The sequence below is a fragment of the Neomonachus schauinslandi genome, chromosome 10 (assembly GCF_002201575.2).
Source record: "Neomonachus schauinslandi chromosome 10, ASM220157v2, whole genome shotgun sequence".
NCBI classification, from domain to species: domain Eukaryota; kingdom Metazoa; phylum Chordata; class Mammalia; order Carnivora; family Phocidae; genus Neomonachus; species Neomonachus schauinslandi.
The window spans coordinates 95770196-95794987 of record NC_058412.1 but is presented as its reverse complement, the minus strand read 5'-3'; the positions used below and the strand labels follow the sequence as shown (position 1 = coordinate 95794987).

General features: G+C 43.4%; 1 protein-coding gene across 2 annotated transcripts in view; it reads left to right on the top strand.

The window, feature by feature from the left end:
• The window catches only part of PCSK2 (proprotein convertase subtilisin/kexin type 2), a 282294-nt gene that overhangs the window by 153178 nt on the left and 104324 nt on the right, over window positions 1–24792 (top strand). For both annotated transcript variants that reach the window (XM_044918692.1, XM_044918693.1), the window contains one exon: window positions 6954–6991. In XM_044918692.1, the coding sequence (XP_044774627.1) occupies window positions 6954–6991 (38 nt within the window). The remainder of the gene's footprint in view (window positions 1–6953; window positions 6992–24792) is intronic.

The window sequence follows — 24792 nt, the reverse complement described above, 5'->3', positions numbered from 1 at the left end:
TTTCTATAGTTTGTGATACAAAAACCAATGGGTCTGATGAACTGATGTTTTTCTAACTACACACGTCCTTGGCTCTGCCAAGATTCTGAAGAATCTGCTCGGTGGTCATCTCACTGGGCAGGTCCTCTTGCCCCTCATCAGCCCTGTGGATCCTCCAGGAAAAGTTCCACTGAGCAGTATTGATGCAATTATACATAAAGCCTATGTATGAGATGAAACAACAGAGCTTTTCCCTTCTGAAGATCCTCAAAGAACACTATGCTCTCCAAAGCAAGCCTTTGAAGACGAATTGATGGTGAAACAAAGGGGGCCAGCATGCTTAAAATTGGTGCTGTCTCTTGTGTGGGTTCATTAAATATCCACATAGAAACAATGCCTCCATGTTTTCTGATGTGGTAGATGTTTTGAAGTGGATGTAAAAGCTTTCTCCAGTGGCCGAGGGCTTTCACAAGAAGAAAGGAGCTCTGCAGGAGAAAGCGTGTGTGTATACGTGAATCTTGGGAGCTTATAACCATTTCATCCTTCCTAATGCTTTGGTTTGGAAACCAACGTGGCTGACACCAGCTCACCTGGGAGAAAAATGTATCTATGTTTGGGGGAAATCTGCCTAAGATATATTGCAATCACACAGCATCTGGGGGATTAGAGGAGCACCCTAAAAGTGGCCACAGACAGACAAATTGCTTTTATGAAACCCAACAGCCCATGATGACTATTTCTGGATTCTTTAACTGTAGCTCCCTGACTGACTGTGTATCAACCCTTCCAAAAAAGGAAAACAGAAGGATGAGACCTAACTCTGACCCACCTTTCCTGGCTTGAGAAGCCAAGCCCCTCAGAAAGAAAGTCTCAGCAGTTTCTTGTTTGATATTATTTCTTCTGATTTAGTGGCCTTTGGGAATCCCCCCAAAACTGAACTCTCTGCCCCCCAATTTAAACTCCCAACTCCTCCACTATTTTATTAATTAATAAATTAAAAAGCCAAAAAAACGAACAAAGGAAGACTGGCCACCACTGAACTGTCATTTCTTATTGGGCCACGGCTTGTACCTTACCTCAGAGCATCTTCTAAACCCATCTGAATTTACCATCTGCTTCTCCAGATCCACACTGTCCAGTGGAGTAGCCACTAGCCATATGTGTCTATTTACACTTAAGTTTTAATCAATTAAAGCTAAATAAAATTAAAAATTCAATTCCTCAGTCACACTAGCTTCATTTCAAGTTCTCAATAGCCACAAGGGGCTAGCGGCTACTGAAATTCAATTCAACTTCATTTCTATCACCACAGAAAGTTCTATTTGTTTGGTCATCTGCAGCTGCAGAACAAACTACCCCAAAATTGAGTGTCTTAACACAACCACCATGTTGTTATCTCTCACAATTCTGTGGGTTGACCAGGCTCGGCTGTAAAGTTCTTTTATTGGTCTCTCTAGGGTCTCTCATGCCGTTGGGGTCAGAATATAGCCAGGGCCAGTGTCAATTGTATGCTTAACTAGGATGCTAAAATGGCTCAGTCTCCCTCCCACTCCATGTAGTCCCAGGACTTCTCCTCTCCACGTGGTCTCACAAGCAAGGTGGCTGGATTTCTTACAGATGGCTGGAGGCCCCAAGAACAGTCACTCTAAGGGACAAGAAGCAGAAGCTGCCACTCCTCCTATAGGCCAGACATGGAACGAGCAAACATCACTCAGCCACTTCTATTGGACAAATGGTCTCAGGCCCAGATTCCAGGGGAGGAGGAATAGGTTCCACATCCTGGTGCAGAGTTAAACAAAAGATTTGTGGCTGGCTTTAAGCCAGCACATGCTTATTCAGAGTGATAACTGAAGAAGAGGGGAACTACCAAGCCACTCTCCAAATCCCTTGTTGAATGTCAAGATGAAAACATTTGGGACAGGAGTGGCCTCCTGCACAACAGGGACAATGGTCAACATTGTCTCACACCATGTCATTAGGCATCTCTGCCCTAACACCTAGAATAGGAAGTGTGATGGTGAGGCTGGGAGCATCAGCAAATGGTGTGGTATTGTTTCCCAGATATTCTCTCAGCAAGATATCATCGCCAAACAAGGTAAAGACACACACAGATACTGACGTTCACACCTAAGAGCAAAAACAATATCATATTTTCTAATCATTGGCTCTCTTTAATTGGCCTCTACAGGAAATAATTTGATTATCTGCATGCGGGAGAGTCAATCTATAGACAGCCCTGTTTTAATAGCCATTCACACTCGCTGGTTGCACAACTCAGAACTGGACCAACATCCTCTCTGCTAGATCCAATGACTCAATACATGCTCAATAAATATCTGCTGCTTTCATGTAGGTGCAATTTAATGTCATTTCCATACACTACACATCAGAAGGAGAGTACCTCCATGGTTAGCTGTTGCCCACAGAGGCAGAAAGCATTTCTTAAGGGTTTGCTCTGATGTTCCAGGCATGGAGATGTCAGCAAGGACCCCACTTAATGGTAATAAGTCACCCCTTTTGTTGTAGATAGGGTTGTTTGGTGTTGGGAACTTGAACTGGAAAATAGGATGTGGCCAACAAAACATGGAGATGGGTAGAAGCCACCCAGCACAGGCACAGTTCTGGACAGGTGCAGGCTATCAAGGTCAAAGATGATCAGTGAAGGCATGAATTAAGGACTTTAGTCAATCAGATGGTGCCAAGGAAGTAAGACTGAAGGCCAGGGAAGCAGGGTCAGAGAGAGTTTCAAGCTGAAGTAACAATAAAAACTAACATTTCTTGGGACACCTGGGTGGCTCAGTTGTTTAAGCATCTGCCTTCGGCTCAGGTCATGATCCCAGGGTCCTGGGATCGAGTCCCACATAGGGCTCCTTGCTCAGCGGGGAGCCTGCTTCTCCCTCTGCCTGCCACTCTCCCTGCTTGTGCTTTCTCTCTCTCTGACAAATACATAAATAAAGTCTAATAAAAAACTAACATTTCTTGAGTACTCACTATATACTAGGTACGGCCTAACAATTTGGAAACAGTCACAATTATCCTCTAAGATTGTTGCTATTGTCCACATATTGCAGATGAAGAAACCAAGGTTAGGGAGGCAAGAAACTACTCAAACTGATCTTAACCATCATCTTCAGTGTTTGAAGCCCACCCCTTGGCTCTGCCTCCCTGGTGGGTCTTTGTGAATGGGATCTCATCCTTGTAAGTGGAGGTCCAAGCCTAAGGACCAGGCAGTCAGCCTTACCCTACCAAGAAAGTTAGAAGTCTGCATCACATAGAAAAACAATGTTTTCTCCCCTAACTTGGGCTTCACCAGTCTCAGAAGGACTAACAGGGTATCTGTTCCAGTATTATTACTGTAGAATAAATGACTCCAACCCTTAGCAGCTTATAGTAAATATTTGTTTTGCTCATAATTTTGTGGCACAGGAACTCAGAAAGAGCCAGTCTGGGCACTTCTCATTTGAGGTTTCTCATGCAGTTGAGGGCAGAATGTTGGCTGGGCTGCAGTCATCTGAAGACTCAACTGGGGTGGACATTCTCGGTTCATTCCCAAGGCTGACCACTGATGTTGGCTGCTGCGGCTCAGCTGAGGCTTTCATACCAAGGGCCACTCATGGGCTTCTTCCATGGCAGTTGAATTTGCCTCCCCACCCCACCTCACCCCCTTAGTGGACAAGTGTCCAAAGGGAACAGGTGAAAGATGCCTGGCCTCTTCTGACCTAGCCTTGAAAGTCGTGCAACATCTTATTGGTAGAAGTAGTCATAGCCCACTCAGATTGAAGAGGGGAGAACAGACCTACCTCCAGAAAAGGTGTGTGGCATAGTTAGACATCTCAACTGAATTACTAACATTATAACTAGGAATATGTACATGGAGCTCCTTGCTAATTCTCTGAGATCTCCAGAATCATCAGAGTTTCCTGAGAATTTGGACTATTGTGGATTAGACTTTCTGAAAAGACTCAAATTGATGACAGGATATTAATGTAAACTCTAACCAAGTAATTGTCATTTGCATACCATTTGTGTTATGATTGGCTGGTGATGAGTTGATCCCCCCTGTAGACTGGGAGCCATAAATAGCTGAACAGCTCAGGTTCTGTGTCTAAATAGCCTGTTTTTCTAGGACCTGCATCGTGCCTGGTGTTCACTGCTGAAAATAAGCCAGTGAGTGCAAAATAAAATTGAATACATTAATAATACAAGAATTAAAAGTAAATAAGCTGATTGAGAAAATGTATTTAGTACACTCCACCTCAAAAGATAATCAAATAGACAAAAATATTAAAATACTATTTAATTGCCAGGCCATTAATCTCATGCTTTAGTTCATTATATTTTTTTGAGTCATGTCTGTCATTCCCCATGATTCTATCAATAATCTCTTCTTTCTCAGACCAAAGTCTGCATCTGTCCCAACTTAACACTCAGTCTTCCCCTTAACCTAATTAAAGATCCTTTATTTTAGTTGGGCTAAATTTATCTTGTTTTAATTTTAATTTCCTTCAGGTCTCAAATTATCTCTTTGCCTTGATATTTTACCTTCACAGAGAATAGACTACTATTTCTCAGAAAATTTCTCTCCCAGACAACTTGCACTATCAGAACATGGGGTCATCTTTAAAAAATTGACTCACTGCATGGACTAGGAGCTTGCTCCATCCACTCCACGCATCAACCTGGTATTGCAGTACCTCCAGGAATGGTACACCTTTTAGGGGGAAATACCCAATGTCTAAAGTCAGCTTGATTTGTTGGAGGAGGGGGTGGGTATCATCTGAGACTGTGTGCATTGAATGCTTCTGCCTTAGAGTGGCAGTGCAGGTGGCTTGTACCTGGCTTTCCTGAGACTTAGGTGTGTATGTACATGCATCACAATCTTCTTACACACTACAAACATGAATAGAAGGATGATCATGCTGGGGTGCCTGGCTGGCTCAATCAGTACAGCCCGTGACTCCTGATCTCAGTGTTGTGAGTTCAAGCACCACACTGGGTGTAGAGATTACTGAAAAAATAAACACACAAGTATAGTTATACCAAAAAAAAATTGACTCCCTGTTAGAAAAAAACATATTCTCTGTGTGCGCCCTGTGGGTGTGTTTTTAACTTATCTATATGTTCCAAAATGTTTTGCCCAACATTGAGTTTACAAAATGTAACCAATTTTAACAAATACATACAACAATTTAATTTCAACACAACATTCTAGACCCGGTAGATTTTTGAAAATGTTTCTGCTCTTCTGCATTATCCACATGACTCTAATGATGTGGTAGATGATCTGACCAATGGTGACAATAATAAATATAACTTATCAAGTGTTTACTACAAGCTAAACACTTTTGATGAATTGGCCCTCATCTTGAACACTGCTTTGCAAGATAAATAATATCCCCATTTCAAAGATAAGGAAACTGAGGCTCAGGAAGATTATGACACTTGGCTGAAGCTTCACAATTATTACAGTGTCTGAGACTAGAATAGAACTGGATCTGGTGGTCTCTTTAGCCTGTGCTCATCCCCAAACTTTCCCACAGCTGAAACAGACCACTTCGGAATTAGGGTCCAGGACAAGGGCCGGCAACCTTTAAAAATACTAGTCTCGAATGAATCTTCTGATCCCCGTCCCTTCTACAGTCCTTGGGAGGGGGTGTGGGGGAGGAGGAGGAGGAGGGTGGATGGGAAGTGACAGGCTATACTCTCCCAAATTACAGAAAGCAGCCATGAATGGCAGCAGTCATTTGACATGCTTTGCATGTCAAAATATCAGCAACAAGATGTAACATATGTTCTGTAGAACAATGACTCCCAGTCCAGAAATTTCTTGTGTAACCAGAAATTTTTTCTGAAAGAAACTTTTTTTGAAAGAAACATCCCAATACTAGTTCTTTTTTGCGGGGCAAAGCTGTATCTGTGGCCAGGCCTTAGGGTGCTTACATGGAAGATGCCACCTCTCAGAGGGATTGAATGATACCCCTAGCTTTTAAACACAGCAAATCCAACAAAGCTAGTAAATGCCACTGAGCTAAGTGCACCTCACTGCTCATGCCACTTGATGGAGAAGAAACCAAGCCCAGAGAGGCCAAGAACCTCGCCTGAAGTCATGCAGCCAGTTGGTGGCGGCAAGGTTGGGTCTTTGATTTCAACACCTATGTTCATGACCGTGACACCGGGAGATGCTGGTTTTGCTAAAGGCTGCATGCTATAAAGATTATATGGCTCTGCACCCCTGGCTGAGAGCTTTCAATATGGCCTTGAAGTTCCATGGTGCTTTCTGAGGCCTCAAGGGCAATGGAATGCAGCAGTGCTCCTAACTCTACCATTGCAAAGACTCTTGGTCAACAAGATGGGCCACATCCAGGAGAAAGCACATGGCTCCTGCAGGGAGGTCACAAGCTTCCTAGAAAGCTATATTCTGCAGGGACAATATCAGCTCTCACCCAGGACACTTCACCAGAAACCATTTGCCCTCTGCAAAATTGCTTTTCCCACCCAGCCATGTTCTTCTTATTCCATGCCAGAGAACTCTCCCCTAATCCTTTGCTGTCTGTACCCTGTTAAATGATAATTGTTTTTCCTCCCTCGCCCAGTTTCATTTCAGAAGAAATGCCAGTTGATGCTTTGAAAATGTCAGGATTTCCACAAATCTTAGATCACTGCTCTGATGGGCCATCCATCGGTGCAGCCACTAAGCCCCTTAGTACGGACATGCATGTCAGAGTCTTATCCTGGGGCCCCAGCTCTAATTGGCTTCACTCCTCTGATGTGTCTGGTGGCAGCTGTCTCTCCACTCGGGAGGCACAGCCCACCCTCACTCGGGAATGGAAACACGAGACTGAGCCTGAGGCACATGTGCTCAGCCCACCCCATTCTCCTGGCGCCAGCCCCATAGGAGGGTGCTTTCTTGAGTAACTTCCCTGAGGACACAGTGGCAGGTATTAACCTTCCATCCTGTGGTGTTCTTTTCACAGGGATTGACTATCTGCACCCGGACCTGGCCTCGAACTACGTAAGTACAAGCTGACCTGGGTGGGCGCGCACGCACACACAGAAACACATGCACGCAAGCCCACTCATGCGCGCTTGAACTGCCCATCTTGCTGGAGCCACAGCTCAGACCAGAAGCAAAGGGACAGGGCCTGGGGCCTGGCAGCACGGAATGGTGGTGGCTTTGTGAGAAAACAATCAGGAGACTTGAGGTCTGAAAGCGCAAACCCAGAAAAAAGGGAGAGATGAAGAAGAGAGAGCCTTGGCAAGCTTTAATTAATCAACTCTAGCTGAGGATATTGAATTGAAGGGTGGAAATGTGCCATTTGGGTTCTTGCTGGATAAAACCAATGGCAAAAAGCCAGAAAGAGGGACTACTCGCATTGCAACCATAGCTTTACCAAAGCAAGGACGTCATCTTTTTTTACTGTTTGTGCTTATGAGCACCCCACACTGACTTTCCCCTGCAACACTGAGTCTACCATATGGTATCCTTTGACAAATAAGGCATATTCACAGAGAACCATGATACACGCTGTTGAGCTAGATCCACACACTCTAACTTTTTACCTAGCAAATCACACGCTGCTTTCCTGACCAAACCTGCAAACCCTTTCAACATGAGAGATTGCTTTATGTTCACCCCAGGGAGTATACCAGCCAAGCACTGCTGTTCGTACTAAGCTATACTTCTCCCGTAACCTTCAGGTTGAAGTCTTTTTTTTAAATCTCACTTTAGTTAGCTTAAGAGTCTCATATTAAGGAGAATATGGACTTCATTAGAGAGAAGCTTGTTAACAAGCAGAAGTGTTGTCAGTTCAACATTCTGGGTCATTCATTCATCCTGGAAGGTGTGCGCATGCACATTGCAAAGAGAGAACAGAGATTTTCTGTCTGTGTATTGTGTTAAGCATCAGGGAACAAAGCACCAATCTGCTGAACTTCTATTTACTTCATGGGTCTTATAAATCTAGAAGAGTATATGTTGGACTAAGCATCTTTTTAATAATGATAATTAATAATAATAATAATAAAGTTAAATGAATCATTGGCACAGTCCAGCCAGTATGCTCCCCCCCCGAAGGAAATGATAGAAGTTAAACCAAAGCTCTATTCTCAGAGATGAGAATCCACCTCTATAGAAAAGACGAGAAACTGCCGGTGAGTTATAGGTTCTGCCACAGCGCCCATGTGCAGGTCTGAGGAAGCAGATCCCTCCTTGTCTCTGGGACCTTCTTCCCACACTGCAGGCACCATGGAGCTGTCCGCCTGGCCGTTCCTTCTGCTTTCTTAAAGGGACTGCCCCATGCAGGGCCTCAACCACCTTCTCCAATGACCCTCTCTCCGCCTCCCCAAAAGGGGAGTTTGAGAAATGCGTGTGTTGCGTTTGCTCCAAGGCTCTGATACCCAGACGCCTTTCCTTAGGAAGAAATGGCAAAAAAGAAGAAAGAAAGAAAGAAATGGCCAAGGGATAAGAGCCTGTAAGGCTGGCAGGTTCATCTTCACCAGCTGCTCCCTGCACAGAAGCATTTATATTCTTTTACAGGCTGCACAGGGGTCCTACCATCTCCAGGACCCAGCGCCTTGCATAGCAGCCAAAGAGGGTGCTGTTCACTTTCACAAACCAGTGTTACCACATCTTACAGCTTGTAGGACTTCAAGGTTGCAGCAGCCGTCAGACAGGCTGGAAGCTCACAGTGCATGGCCTCCCTCCAGCCGGTCCAGCCCCCATGCAGGTCACTTCCATGTCAGGTGAAGGTGATAATCACTACACTATGGAAACATCCCGAGGCTGCTTACACAGAGAGTGACCTGGGCATCCTTCCCTTCCCCCCACCCAGCCCACGTGCATCTGTGACAGGCTGCCCCCAATACCAGTTATCAGATTAAAAAGAGATAGTAATTTGAGTGGGAAAATAATCTTCTGGGCTCTGATGAACTACAGGTACTACGCTAATGAAGAACGTGATACATCTGCCAAACACCCTGATCAGAAAATGGAAAATGAAGCATCCAAATTGGGAGGTGCCATCTCCCCTCAAATCAGCAATATCAGAATATACCTGAATAGCGCTATGGCTTCTATGACTGTTGTATTCCTTTTTCTTCCTTCCTTCCTTTTTTTTTTTTTTTTGTTTCATTCTAAAGAATTTTTTTCTAATTAGAAAATAAATACATTTTCTCTGTAGAAAATTCGGGAAAGCACAAAATAGATTCAAAACCTGTCCATAGCACCACTCTTAATATTTTCGCATATTTTGGACTTCCACTTCTATGTGAATATTTTTTAATAAAATTGGGCTCTGTTGCATATACAGCTTCCCCCCATCCACTTGATATGTCATAAACATTTGTTATATTACTAAATATTCTTCAAAACATGGTTATAGGGGCTACATAGTCTTGTCTCATGCTGTAATTTATTTGAACATTCTAATCCTCAATTCTTGGACAACTACGTTGCTTCCAATGCACATCTCATTCAAAGATGAAGAATGACAGATAGTGGCAAGGATGGTCGAGGGACTCCAAACCATACCCTGCTAAGAAGAGCTGAAAAAACTGGGTGGGGGGAAGATAACTAAGAGGCACTTTAAATACATTTTCAAATATTTCAAATTCTCCATGAGGAATGAGACATTTAACTCATTCAGTACTTTCTCCCAAGAAAATCCCCACCCGTGGGTGACAGCTGTGGGAAGAAGAGTGTAGTTCAGTTAAAGGAAGAACTGTCCAATGATTGAGGCTAATAAATAAAAGGAGTTAGCTCTCCCAGGAAATAATGAGTTCGCCATTTCTGAAAATGGTCAAGGGGAGGGTTAATGACCATTTGGCTGGGATGCGGAGGAGATGACACCATCTCCTCTAAACTTAAACTAGATGTCACCGAAGAATTGAACAGGAAATGTGAGTTCCATACAAAACAGCCTCCATCCAGAGGAAGGTCTGAGTCTTCGACATTTATCAAACACTTGGAACCTTACCAAAAAATTATCTATAATTACACATGGCTGTGAAGTGTTTCCAAGTCATTGGTACAGGTGAGAAAACAACATCCAAATATCTCCTTCTTAATTTCTCAGCAGAGAACTTGAACCTCAACTGGTTGGCTCCAGTCAGTGTCTCTCTCACCCTGTGTAGAGTTGAGAGTGACAACTTTGAAGCTACTAATCAAATTTATCTTCTTTATTTTTAATTAAAAATTTTACACTATAACTAACAGAATGAGAAAGGCAAGTGGAGTAGAGCTGCCCAGGAGAACAATGAAATCAGTGGATGGTGATAAGCTGATTAACAGGTGGCATCACACCTTGTTAGGTGACTTAATGGCTTGGATGTGATGAGCTTGCCTAGTGCCCTTCTAGTGACATATGCTTTGAGTTTCTCCAGAAGCAAACCCTTAGACAGGGGTCAGAGTGCAAGTAGTTTATTTGGGAGGCGATTCTCGGAAGCAAGGATAGAATGGGGAATATAGAAGGGAAGGCGGCCAATAGACAGTGCATGATCAAAGTTACCATGGGGAGCAGCTCAAATTCGATCCTGCTAGAGAATCCAGGAGATGGTGTTGAACATGCGTGCCAGAATTTTCCCAACACAGATGGGCTCACCACAGAGGCTGGGGTATTTGTACATCAACTCCTGTCAGTCATTGGTTGAAGGCTGGTCCTAGGGGGTGTGGATGTGAACATTCCAGCACCTCGTACCTTCTACAGTCTCAGAGAAAACTCTTAGCAAAGAGACACTGTGGAGTCTCTTGGATGGAGACTCAGGCAATTGGATGGAGGCAATTGGATGGAGTTCACCAGGGGATGGGTGACAGGCCAAAGGCATATAGGCCTGGTACTTGCAACATTCACCACAGGAGGATGACTGCTAATTGATTAAAGGTTACAATAAACAGAAAGGTACTGTGTTGAGAAAATTTCTTCTCACTACTGATTATTTTCAGTGAGAAGTGAAAACTCTATCAGAGGTTCTTGGACAATTATAACAAAAATTTCTTGATAATCAAACCAGGTAAAACATTTCCCAAAGCAGACTTAATTTGAAAACTTTATTCCATATATCAAAAAAGAAGAGGGGAGCCTGGGTGGCTCAGCTGGTTGAGGGTCTGACTGGATTTCGGCTCAGGTCATGATCTCAGGGTTGTGAGATTGAGCCCCAAGTCAGGCTCTGTGCTGGGTATGGAGCCTGCTTAAGACTCTCCCTCTCCTCCTCTCCTTCTGCCCTTCCCCACCCCTGCTTGTGCTGTCTCTCTGAGGAAGAGAGAGAGAGAGAGAAGAATTTGAGTATGCTGGTACTCTAGGGTTCTTTCCATTTAAACTGAGAATTTAAATCCTTTGAAAGCTGCAAATCGTTATATAATGTAAGTCATTAGTGTTCATTTAATTCAGCAAATCTACTTTAAATCTGTTGATTGTTAGGAGCAAAGGACAATAATACCACTTTTATTTTTACTCTGTTGTTCTGTGATTGAATTTAATCAGAGGGATCCAGTCCCACTGGTCAATGCTCACTATTCCAAATGATTAAAATCCTCCTTTCCCCAGCCCTTCAGTAATAACATGAAATGAGTATTGGCCAAGAAATAATTTTAGACCAAGTCAAAATCAGAGTTCCTCTACCCCGTTCTCTCTGTGCAACCAGTCCGGATGTGTGGTCTAACTCCACTGAATCCCTGTGTATTGAGCCCACTATGTGCAAACCCCAGAGGAAGAGGGAAAGCAGACATGCGTGTTCTCCAGAGGAGCCTGAGTCAGTGAGGACACAGGCGTGGGATGTGTCTAACAGGGGAGGGGCAGGCAGGCAGGGGTTGCTCACCACTTTACTGTGTGGCCCCCATGCGGTGACAACCACAGGCGGGTGCTCACAGTACGAGTACTAGCTTAGGGGTTCTTCCAGGTCTATAGAACAGAGGAGGAGTCCTTCAAGAACACGTGACCTGTGACTGAGGTGGCAGCTTTCCGTGGACAGGCAGGCAGAGTGGAGCTGAGTGTCTCCTGTTTTGTTCCAAAACCTGCTCTGCTGCAGCTACAGAGGTGAAGAAATGCCTAGTGGTTCTATAAAATCCAAGAAGAGTCTTCTCCCAGTGGGTTGAGGTTTTCTCAGCAACAGACCTGAGACGAAGATTTAAAAGCAAGTCCTTTATTTGAGAGAAGATTCCAGGAAGTACCAGCCAGGGAGAAGAGAAATGACACCAGAAGGGACAGCAGCCAGGAAAGGGTTTGTTAGGAAGCCAGTGACCACTGAGGGCAATGGGAGCTTAATCTCACTGTAGAACTCTGGGAGGCAGTGTAGACAGAGCCCTCTCAGAATTACCCCCAACACTTGTCAGTCGGGGGTTGAGGGTTGTGCTTCTGAAGCAGGTGCAAGGTGGGAAGCTCAGGGTTTAACTCCCTGGCTCTTCTGGCCTGTGCATTATCTGTGCAGAATAGGGTCAGGGGACAGACAGCAGAGAGTCTTTAGACACAGAGTGGCAATTGATGGCAGTTGGAAATCAACCAGCAGGCAAAGGTAGGGTTTCTAACAGCATGACAACAGTGGAAACGGAGTCAAACCTGAGTGTGACTCCTGGCTCCCTAATTCATAGTTCTGCGACCTTGGGCTAGGAATCCTGTAACCCCCCTTGAGCTTTAATCTTCTCATTGGTGGAATGGGCAAAAAAATATCAGGTTTGTTGTGAGATATCGTTGAGATAACACGTGTGTCAGGTAGATAGTAGATGTTCAACACACATTCATCTCCTTCTCAAAAGAGCTGAGATCACAACTCTGCCTCATGGCAGCTTGTCCCGCTGGAGGACAAGCAGGGGAGTGCCTTTAAAAGCCAGTGCAATTGCTCAGTGCACAACACGGGTCAGCTCAGAGTTATCATCCAGACCAAGTGTAAGGTCGTGAGGGAAAGCAGAAGCCAAAAAGTGGAGGTCACCGAAGTAAATCTAAAAGATTTCTTTGAAAGATAAAAGTTTGATTTCATTTGAAAAAAATGAAAGATTTATTTGAAAAAGAACATCCAAGCAAACAGAAGATACAAGGGGAAAGAAGACCCATTGCTCACGGCCAGGGATGTAATGAAGAAGGATGGCCCTGAGAAGCAGAAACTCTGATCCACATCCAGCTTCTCTGTCACAGATCTTTGAACTAAAAGGATATTCAGAGGGGAGGGCTAATCCCAAGGTGAGTGAAGGGACTATAAAATAGCAATTTTTCCAAATGAGGATTTTTCCGGGCCAGGAAATGACATCTCCTGATGTTCTAGTGATCGCAGGGTGGGGCACGGGCATCTGCCTGAGGGCCTCCGTCTTTCAGCTGGGAAACTGTGGGTCATCTTCCGAGCAGTCTCGAGACCCTGTGCTGAAAATCAGTGCAGAATCACATGCTCTTGCTGGAGTTTTCCATGGATTCTTGACTGCAGCAAATGTGGAAGAGTGTGTTGACCAAGAGCTCATCCTTCCCGAGACCTATAACTTCTGAAAGAAAGCACCCCTCTCTAGAGGGGTAAAGTATATTTCCCACCCCTTGACTGCGGGCTGGGCCTTGTGACTTGTTTAAAGCAATAGAATAATACAGAGGTGTTGTGCCAGTTTATGGATGAGGTCTTACAAGGCCTTTTATGTTCCCATGTGCCCTCCTATGCCTCTACCATCACCACCAGGCTAGCCTCCTGGACCCAGGAGGTGGTGAAGAGCTGGCAGAGCCTGAAACACAGCCACTCAAGTCAATCCATAGAACTGAAGAAACAGAGCCACCTTTCTGAGCTCCCCCATTTCACCTGAAACCAGCCGACCCCAGAAGCAAGCAAGACCAGCCAAGAAAGCAGAGCTGCCCAGCTGAGCCCAGCCTAGATCATCAAACTCCCAGCCAAACTGCAGACCCATAAGTGATATAAAAGCTTATTGATATACACTGCTGACATATTCTGTTGTTTTTATGCAGAAGCTGTTACAGTTACCCATGCTAGACCCCCTCCTCGGTCTTGCATAGTAATGATTTCCATCCCAACATAAGGTGTATTTCTTTGAAAACTTTCCCAGAATCTAATGATTAATCTTATCATTCATTTTGGCACTTTACTCATTCACTTGTTCGACAAAGCTATTCCCCTATAATGCATGACTACATCACAACTAGATCACCAGCTCTTTGTAAGAAAGTGTGTACTTCTCTATTTTGTGTCCCTCTTAACATTTAGCATGATGGTTAGCAGACATTTAATAGATCTTTGTTCAGTTGAATGGAATATTCATCATTCATACTTTTGCAAATAAAATCAGGCACTAAATCATATGATGGATGATCCTCTATTGATGATGAATGGAAAGTCTAGCACGCAGGACCTTCTAACTCCCATCTCTCAACCACCTCATAGGTGGATGGCCTCATTCCATTCCCCATAATGCATGTCCCCAGGGAGGGAAATAGAGGACCATGGAACTAACTGAGGTCCCTATGACCAAAAGCCTGGAGAGAATATGCCTCTTGGTGTGGATAACCCACATGCAGGTAGCCAAGAGCTATTTTTTTCTGTAACGTCTAGAGCTTGTCAGGTGGTAGGAATGCAATTAAGTTCCTATATGGGAGAGGACAAATTATGCTCTTTGGTTCAGCTCAAAATCGGAAACGTGGTATATTTATGCTCCAGGGTTATTTCACCAAACAAAGTTCTTATAAAAGAAAAAGCCCACCCCTTAGGACCTGCACTTTTCCGTTCTTTTGATGGGTTCTTGACAGGTAACTGTCCTGAAGAGGGACTTCCGGAGCACTCTGAAGGGCTGCCAGCTCTGAGCCCGGAGGAAGTGCCTTTGAGCTTGGCAGCAGTGTACACACCAAGGCTCCAGGTCGCAGGTGGCCGCCATGATGAAAGGACACCTGCTGGACATGGGCCCAGTCCCAAGCCCTGGATGACTAGATGCTACAAAGTACCAAGCACATGCATGGCTCCAGGCTTTTAGACCAATTAATATTTAAGTAACCACATTAATATTGCGTTCGAAATTGAGGTTTAAACAACCTTTATGTCTTACTGAAAGAAGGTGTTCACTTCTTTTGATGTACTTGTTAATGCTGGCCAGGTCATAGTAAACATTTTATGACCAGGAGACCAGACTGATTATTGGGGATAAGATCTTTTTCTTAATCATCTGGACAGATCATCAAATGGCTATCATCTGACTTAACCCATGTGCTAGATGAATCTGTTCATTTTTATAAGGTTGTATTTTGATAGAAAAATGGGAGAAAATAAAATCTGGTTTAACTGAAATGAAACTGCTCATTTGGACCTAGGTGTATAACCACAGCCAAAAGCGAAGAAAGAAATATATGAATAATCAATTTTTCCATGTTGCTCAGTTGACTAGCTTTTGTTCCATTGAACCGGGTCAACATTTAAGAGACTTGTACTGAGTTTCTACCATGTGCAAGATGCTGTATTAGTGGCCTGGATTTAAAAATGTGAAAAATCTGCTCCCCACCCCCAGGGATTTCAGAGTTCAGTGGGGAAGGCACACTTGTAAGTATATAAATAAATCATAATGTAGTCCTTGCCATCCTGGAAATAAATATACTGCCCACTATGGGAACAAGCAGCAAGACCAAGCAAGTTAGCCCTAAAAGTTAGAGAAGGAAAAATCCTTAAATGCTTTTTAAAAATGTTCTTTTGGGTTGATACAGTATGTGAATTCATTTAGAAGCTTATTCTAAACGATACTGAACAAAGGGTGATCGGATTATAATTGGTTTAATCTGGAGATTTGCTTCCACCAAGAAGCCAAGACTAAAAGTAGCCCACAAAAGTCATTTTCTTACCTTACATTCTCTAAAGTCCTTTGACACAGTCTCATCTCTTGGACTAAATTTAAATGGCTTAAAGACCAAGATAATGTCTTTCCATTTATTTTTTTGTTCATGAGAAAATCAACTAGAGGCCTCTTTCCCCAAAGAGATCATTAATACACATTCTTCTATAAATAAATGACTGAATTGTGGATGGATGGTTAGATGGATGGATGCTGATGAGACTATTAGGATTTTATTATGCTTATCATCAAGCATACCTGTTCAGAAAAAGTACATGTTTACATGATATGACAAGCCACAAGGAAGTCATCTGTGCAAATGTCAAGAATACTTTCTCCACGGCCTTTGTTTCTTTCTTACTCTCCTCCTCATTATCAGAGACACTCATCGAATTCCTGAGATGTGAAACATTTCACTAGGTTTCCGACTTTGGCTTTTTAGCTCAGAGAATCAAACATGCTTAGGTGACCTCCACCTTGCTTGCAGCAGACCTCACAAATAATTAATTTGCCAATATGTCCTTACTGCAGCTCTGACGAGAAATACTGCACCTATTAAGGTGACATCGATTCTACCCTCTCCCTTTCTTCATGGGCCTATTTCCTAACTCTGCTTCCTTAAAGCCACAGTTCTGGACACGTGAGTGAGCCTGCGCAGATTCTTGAATCCACATGCCCCATCCAGAAGGAAAGAGTGGGTGGCCATCTACAAGGCCTGTCCAAGTTCTGTTGCCACGCCACAGAGCCCAAGTGCGTGCGTCCACTGGAGGCTGGCCTACGTGAGGTCATTGCCAGGGCACCGGGGCATCTGATGGAGACCAAAGGTCTGACCCATCATCCAGTCTCAGTTTTCTGAAGTGGCAAAAAAGACCAAGAAACAATGCCCAGGCTTCAGGGAAAGAGGATTAGACCCTGAGCCACGGATATTTCTAATGTATAATACACTCATGTAGTTGTATTCAAGAAACATGAGGATCTCACTTTGGTTTCAACTAGATCCCATTCTTCTCTTTAAAATCTCTCAGTTACGTTTTGAAGCCAAAGCCTTTTTGTGGTAGGCAGAATTCCAAAAGGCCCTCAAGATACCCACCCCCAGGTGTAAACGCCTTGTATAACCCCTTCCCCATGAGTGTGAGCAGGACCTGTGAATATGATGGGTTATCACTCCCATGACTAGGTTGCATTATATGGCAAAGTTAAAGGGATTACTGATGTGTGATTAAGGTTCCTAATTAGTTGACTTTAAGTTAATCAAAGGGGAAGTTATCCTAGGTATCTTACCTAATCAGGTGAGCCCCTTAAAAAGAGGATCTATAGTTCAGAGAAGGAAGAAGTAAGAGTAATTTTAAGCAGTATAGACTATCCATTGTTGGCTTTGAAGAAAACAAACTGCCATGTTGTGCAGAAAGCACACGTCAGGGAATGGTGGGCCACCCCTTAGAAGTTAAGGGCCTCAGTCTTATAACCACAGGGAACTGAATTCAGCCAACCACCACTGAACTTGAAAGAGGACCTCAAGCCTTAGATGAGATTGCAGCCCCAGGAACATCTTAAGCAAGGTGAGACTGTGAGCAAATGATCAGAACTGTGAGACAATAAATTGGGTGTTCTTTTAAGACACTAAGTTTGTGGTAATTCACTATATGGCAATAGAAAACTAATAATAGCCTTCTTGATTATAGTTGAGATTTGAACGTGAACTGAATGACTTACTTTTCCTCTGAGTTAATAAAAACAGATTGTTCTTCAGGTTTTACATTTGTTAATATGGTTGCTCTTAGCTCAAAAATAACTCTCTCATAAATTATAATTCTGCTACAACTAAGGGTCAGGGAAATTTAGTATAAGAGTCAAGAGTTTTTGGGCCAAACCCCCTGAGTTCCAATCCCACCCCAAGTACTTGCTAGCTATGTGACCCTAGACAAGTTAATCTCTCTGTGCCTCATCTATAAAATGGGTTAATAATATTTATTGATAAGTATTATACTTATCAATATTTTATTGATGGTTGTGATAAGTCAATTAAATAGTATACACAAGGCCCTTAGAACTGTTCCCAACATTTTGGACACCCTGTGTTAAGGGGTGCAAGGTGCAATTTAAGCAACTTGCCTGAGGTCATGCAGCTAGAACTTAGCAGAAGCCCACAAACCTGAGATGGTGAGGCGTCAAAGTCCATGCTCTCAACTCCTCCCTGTCCCTGCCTAAGGACACATAACAAATTCATGAAAACCATTTTGAAAATGAAATTCAAAGAACCAATTAACGTGCTATTCTAAGTTTTCATGTTTTCCCTCCACTTTCCTATTGTTACAAAGTATGCCAAAAGTTCATGTAACTTGTTACAGCAGCAAAAGAAAACTAAACAGGCCCTCTTTGTTGAGAATGATGTGTTTCCTCCACTTGGAGGAGAACAGAACACACAAACCTCACAGGTGGCTGAGGGTAGGACATTACCCCTGGCCACTACCCCAGCTCTGCAGGCTCGGTGGGGACCCAGGTAAACCAGGTCTGAGGCCAGCAACGGCCTGGATGAGGCCAAAACTGCTCCGCATGGAAGTCAGCAAATCAAAGCCCTTAAAGCAGCACAGGTGTGGACGCTGAGGCGAATCCATGTGGCCAGAATTCATCCCCTGAGACTTCTCAGTCCTTTATAGATTTCTCAGTCCTTATTGAAATAGATGCCCCTAACATCCCCATTTCTCCAGCACATGTTTTCTCAAAGCTGATACCGCCTTCACTTCAAGTTGACTTGAGGGCATTTGTCAATTTTTAATCTCTTTTCAATGCCTCCAAGTGAATATGGTTGAAGCAAATGCGGGAAGGATGGTCTGTCCTGGGTACATGGAAAGGTAGGCTTTGCTAGAACAACTCTAGGGATTTGACAGGTGTTCTGGTCCAGTCCCTATCTCACTTCATAGGAGGAAACTGAGGCCACGGAGGAATGTGACTGGTCAGAGGCACACAGCAGGTTAGAGCAGAGCCAGTCCTGGCACTGAAGTCTCCAGCATCCCCCCACCTGGAAGATTGGCTGTACCCGCCCCCTCTATGGGCCAGCCTACATGGCAATGCGGAGCCACATAGCTGGATGTTCCCGCGTACTCAGGCAAAACCCAGCCGAGGCAGAGAACCAGCTGTGGGTCCCTCTGTGGGAGCTTCAAGCCTCTTGGCCCTCTCTGAGCACAATCTTCCCCTGCCAGGTCCTCCCAACCCACCCTCTGCCACTTACCCCTGCCATTCAGCCACCAGAGAGAACCCTCCGGATCAGGTTATGTCTGGCCTGCTCTGACTCTTTTGTACCGTTTTTGGGTGCCGCCACCCTCACTTTGGTCTACTTTTGCCTCCAAGTACCAGCACCTGCTCTTTTCTGTGGAGGACTGCCCAAGGGCTCCTGGAGCCTGCTTTGCCCCACATGCTTGGAGACCTGATAAGTCTGGAAACTGACACTCCCGCTTGGCACCATTGAATCTGTGACTGCCTGTCGGGGCATGAGAACCTGGGCTCAGGCTGGGAAAACACTGGGGTGCAACTCACCCCTCAGAACCTCCAGCAGGACTTGCCTGAAATCCCATCTTGGCCTGGCATCCTCTGATGTTCTATCCTGCTTCTCCCCCTCCTTCACCGGTTTCCCCTGGGAGCACATCTTCCATAAATCACTTCAGTAAATCTCACAAGCCTCCATCTCTGAGTTTGCTCTGGAAATCCTGACCTCCTTACGTTTGAGCAATCAGGAACTTGGGCAAAGCCGAATTTTCCATCCTACATGGCCAAGGCGGAGAGAATCTCTGACATAGAAATAAGATTAGCTTCTCAACCATGGTAACCCTGCTGGCTCCCAACCTACGGGAAATTATTTTTCACAAAGAAAGAACCCTTAATTATCAACAGATATTTAAAACCTGAAGCCAAGTACAGGAAGCCAGGGCTTGGGTCTGAGCAATATTCCTCCTCATCATCCCCAGGATGATGGTGAGGTCTGTACTTTTAATGTCGTGCACACACAACCTCTCCACAATGCACACTCTGCTAGGCAGAAGAAGAATAAGATGTATTACAGTGTGTGGGAGATGTTTTCATTAAGCTATGGAAATAGAAGGCTTGTGTTTTATAGCTCAAACGTTGCCAATTTTTAAAATAAGAGGTTTAGTGTAAATCTAAGCTATTCAGGGAGCATGAGTCCAAGGACTCCCATTGAGTGACTGTGAGCAAAAATGCATTGTTTGATTTTTATGGTCCTCAGTGTCCCCATCTGTAAAACCGATGATTGTCTTCTCTGCTTGAGAATCAAAGGAGTATAATGATTATCCATATTACTGATTTGAACAATGGGTCTTTGCTGATTGATCCAAAAATATAAATTAAACTCCCCAGAATGCTAAAACCATTGATGCCCTTCTGGTACTGATCTTGGACCACCCTTCTTTCTCCACCAAGCCCCACAGACACAAACATGTCCTCTGCTGAACGTGTAGAGAATGTTCCAGAAGACTCAGTAGGAAGGAGCCAGTTTCTGTGTGGGTGTCAGCATCGTGACCAGACAGACACTGAGTCATTTGATACAGTCAGCACCTCATTGGGATTCTTCCCAGGCACTTTACAAAGACTATATTCCCTGTGAACAAGACATAGCCCGGGTTCATTAACACCTCAACTAATCACTCACAAGCAATCACAGTCATCCTATCCTACACGACAGTTTGGTTTGTGACTTTTCATTTGTTGCTTGGCTGGTCTTCACTCATAAATCCCCTCACACGGAGAGTTGATTGTTGTCAACAGGGAAGAAGATCCATCTTTTCTCTCCCACCTCATCTCCCTGCCATAGCTCTAATATTTTGATCCCCTCTATTTAGTCTCTTTGTCTCTGTCAGCTTCTTCAAATTGCAGCAGTACTGATACCCAGCATTTGTTGAGTATGTACTGTGTACCTCTCAAGATAGGAAACCAAAGATCAGAGAGGTTAGTGATCTCCCTTAGCTCACACATCTAGTGAAGAGTGAAATGTGAAGTTCACCATTTGTCACGCTGACTTCACTCAGCTGGGGCCCCTCCAGGCTCCCACAGCTAGCAAATGACCTGTGTTCTCATTATCAATATTAACCTCCATGCACCATATTTACAAATCCTTCCAAAAGAAAACAAACCTGCCTTGGAAACAATGCTTATAATTATAATCATGGATACTACTTGTTCCTCACAGGGAATGCTTAAAATACCAATTTAAATGCAAATGAACCTTATCATCCAAATTAGACTCATTCCACTGTGTTGAAATTAATATAGAAAATAATATCGAGCATTAAATTATGAGTAATTAATATTGACACAATGAAAAAAATACTCTCACTTCAATATGTTGGGGAGGAGAAGTCCTGTCTGCATGTGTGCTGTGAATACTGGAAGTAACAACCAGAACACAGTAGCCCCAGTGCCTGGCATGGCTGACATGCAGGATACCACAAGAGAAATATCGGGGGAAGACAAAAGCCAATGATACATCTTAGGACCAAGTAAGCTACTCTTTGGTTCTAAAGAAAGTACACTATCCTGTTATCTAAGTGACTACATGTTATTTAAGAATAAGTTATTTCTTAAATACTAAAGAGCTGTAGGGAGAGCCTGAAAAATTAAAATCTTTTAAACATGAAAACAAAGAGAGCCTATGTCTCCTCTATAATCTCACTTGAAGGCTGGCAAACCATGACGCACAGGCCAGCAACCTCTTTCTATAAATAAAGTTTTATCGGAACCCAGCCACGCTCATTTGTTGACTTAAGGTCTATGGCCCCTTTCACGGTACAGTGGCGGAGCAGAGTAGTTACGACAGAGACCATCAGTCCTACAAAAGCCTAAAATTTTTACTACTGACCCTTTAAGAAAAAGTCTGCTGAAATCCCCTGATCTAACCAGCCATGTGTCAAGACATAGGCAAATGGCTTTGTTAGAAACAGGAGTCCAGAGAGTTGCAACGTGGGCCCAGTCACAGCTATACCACTTTCCAGCACTCTGGCATCTGGCAAGCTGCTAGATGGCCAAGGAGCTAGCATCCTCATTTGTAAGCTGAGAAAATTAGGTTCTTGTCTGTTGTAACTCTAAAATCTTATGAAATTCTCCTCTCTTCCAATAAAATCACTGATTAAGAAACAAAAGCTAAATTGGTTTTATAAGCAAATGAAATTGTCAAGTACTTACTTTTGAGAATGACAGACATAAAGTCAAAGTTATGTTCCTTTTCCATGCATGATGCTTTCTATTTTAGTCACTGTGACTGAGTGATTTCAAAGAGTTTAGCATTTGTTACTGCCTTGGATTCCCCCAGAAGCCAACCCTGAGGTGCTGATTCACAGATACATAGTTTTAATCACATATTCCTATCTGTAAACATTTTTGAGCAGCCTCTCTGAATATGTTCATAGTTATTTATCCACACACTGTATGTATGTCCTACTGTAACAATGGACTATGCACATCATAAAACTATTCAAGGAAGAAAGTTTTAAAAGGTAAGATAAAAATACTTAAAACATCATAGTACACACCCATGTCCATAGCAGCATTGTCACAATAGCCAAAAGTTGGGAGCAACCCAAATGTCCCTGGACAAGTGAATGGATAAACAAAATATCCACACAATGGAATATCACCCAGTCTTAAAAAGGAAGGAAATTCTATTTCATGCTACAACATGGATGAACCTTGAGGACATTATGCTAAGTGAGATAGCCAGTTACAAAAAGACAAATACTGTTTGCTTCCATTTCCATGAGGTACCTAGAGTCATTGAGTTCATAGAGACAGAAAGTAGTGATGGCTGCCAGGAGCTGGGGAAGGAAAGGAGGGAGGGAATAGGGAGTTACTGCTTAATAGGTATAGCATTTCAGTTTTGCAAGATGAAAAAGTTCTGGAGATTGGTTCTGGAGATTGGCTCAACAATGCAAATATATTTAGCACTACCGAACTATATTTTAAGATAGTTAAGATGTAAGTTTCATGTGATGCTTTTTTTCACCGCAATTAAAAATAAATATGTAATTTTTTTTAAATCGAGCTTTAAAAAAAGGAAGTTGTCATGTATTATCCCCACACCCCAGTGGATCATTTTATCCATCCCTTGAGATGCACATGCCCATTTTGGAGACCTTTGCACTAAATAACCAGTGTGTAAACCTGTCCATAGTGTGATCAGTAAAATGTTCTGAATAAAAAATCCTTTTGCCAAGTAGATGTTAAGATTTATCTCTTCAAGGAAGATAAAACAGTATAATAGAAATGGTGCTGAGGAGGGACACACAAGCATATGGCTCTGAGCTCCATGCCATCTCTGCTATTTAGTTACTGTGACTTGAGGCAAGTTCATCAACCTCTCTGGGCTTACATTCCTCAAATGTAAAAGAAACATGTTTTCATTTATTCATTCAACAACTATTTATTGAGTGCTAATATTATACCAGGAGCTATGGTATATTAGTTACCTAATAAAATATGTGGTATATTAATTAACTATATAATATTTGCTGCATAACAAATAACCTCCAAAACTTGGACACATAAAATAACAGTTTTTATCTCACACAGTATCCATGGATAGCAGAAGCAACTTGGTTGGATGGTTCTGGTTCAGGATCTCTCTTGGGGTTGTAGGTAAGATATCAGCTGGGGCCACATCATCTGAAGCTTTGACTGGGGTAGAGTATCTGTTTTCAAGATGAATCACATGGGAATGGCTGCTGGCAGGATGCCTCAGTTCCTCCCCCTGTGTGGGTCTTCATGAACTGCTTGAGTATCCTCATGACATGGCAGCTGACCACCCTCGGAGCAAATGATGTGAGAGGAAGCAAGATGAAAGCTACAATGTCTCTCATGGTCGAGCCTCAGAAGCCACCCACCACCATTTTGCAATATCCTATTTGTTCTATGGGTCAGCCTTCTTCATTGTGGGACACTCCATGCAAGGTCAAGAATACCAAGGGGCAAGAATCACTGGGGGCCAGCTTGGATACATTGACGCATAAAGTGAACATAGTGCTTACCCTCAAGGACCTTATCATCTAGAGGGAAAAATTGACTCCAAATAAATAATTGTAGAAAGAATTATTTATTTGTAACTGTGGTGCCTTGCTATGATGGAAGAGTACTGAGTCTTATAAATCTGTTTAGTGTGAGGAACTTGATCTCGTTTGCTGTGTGAGGGAAGTCTTCCCTGCAGAAGAGAACATTTATGTTGATGCCTTAAGGATGAAGAGGAGTCAGCCAGGTATCTGGCAGCAGAGGAAACAGCTTGTGCAAAGGCCCTGAGAAAGGAATATGCTCAGCCCTTTCAAGGATCTAAAGAAAGCTTGTGTGCATGTGGGGGGACAGGGAGGAGCATATCAATCCAGGGAGAAAAAAATGACCTGAGCTGACACTGGACCAAAGGAAAGAGACCTGACTGTGTGGAATTTATGAACCATAAGGATTTGCAACTTCATCATAAAAGCAAAGGGAACTTTTTCTTCCAAGCAGTGGTGGGGTGTGGAAGGAAATGCCTGGATTTGGTATTTTTCAAAGATCTGTCTGCTCTGGAGATGAATTGTGGGAAGCTGGGAGACCATATGGGGGAGTTTTCTAGGAGAAAGATAACTTGCAAAAGAGCTGTCGTCTTTTTTAAAAGAGAGAGAGCAAGAGAAAATGTAAAGTGCCCCAAATTTAGGAGACACTCACTAAATATTACTTCCCTCTCCCTCTTAAAACAAACAACCCAGGAACACTTAAAGTAAGGTGATGTCTGCAAAACAGATATCTCTAAAAAGAGTAAACAAAAATATTGTCAAATACTGCTAGCCTCATTAGGCACCTCGTAAGCTCAGGCACTAGGGTCCAGAAGGAGCCTTGTCTTGGGAAACAGAGGAGGATTTAGCAGCCATCTTAATGCCTTGCTCCGCCATCAGCAGGAACCCAGACCAGCCCACAGAGAGCTCTGAATAGCATTTATGATGCTTAATCAGAAAGCATGCAGCGTTGATCTGGAAATTAATTGGATGCTTGGG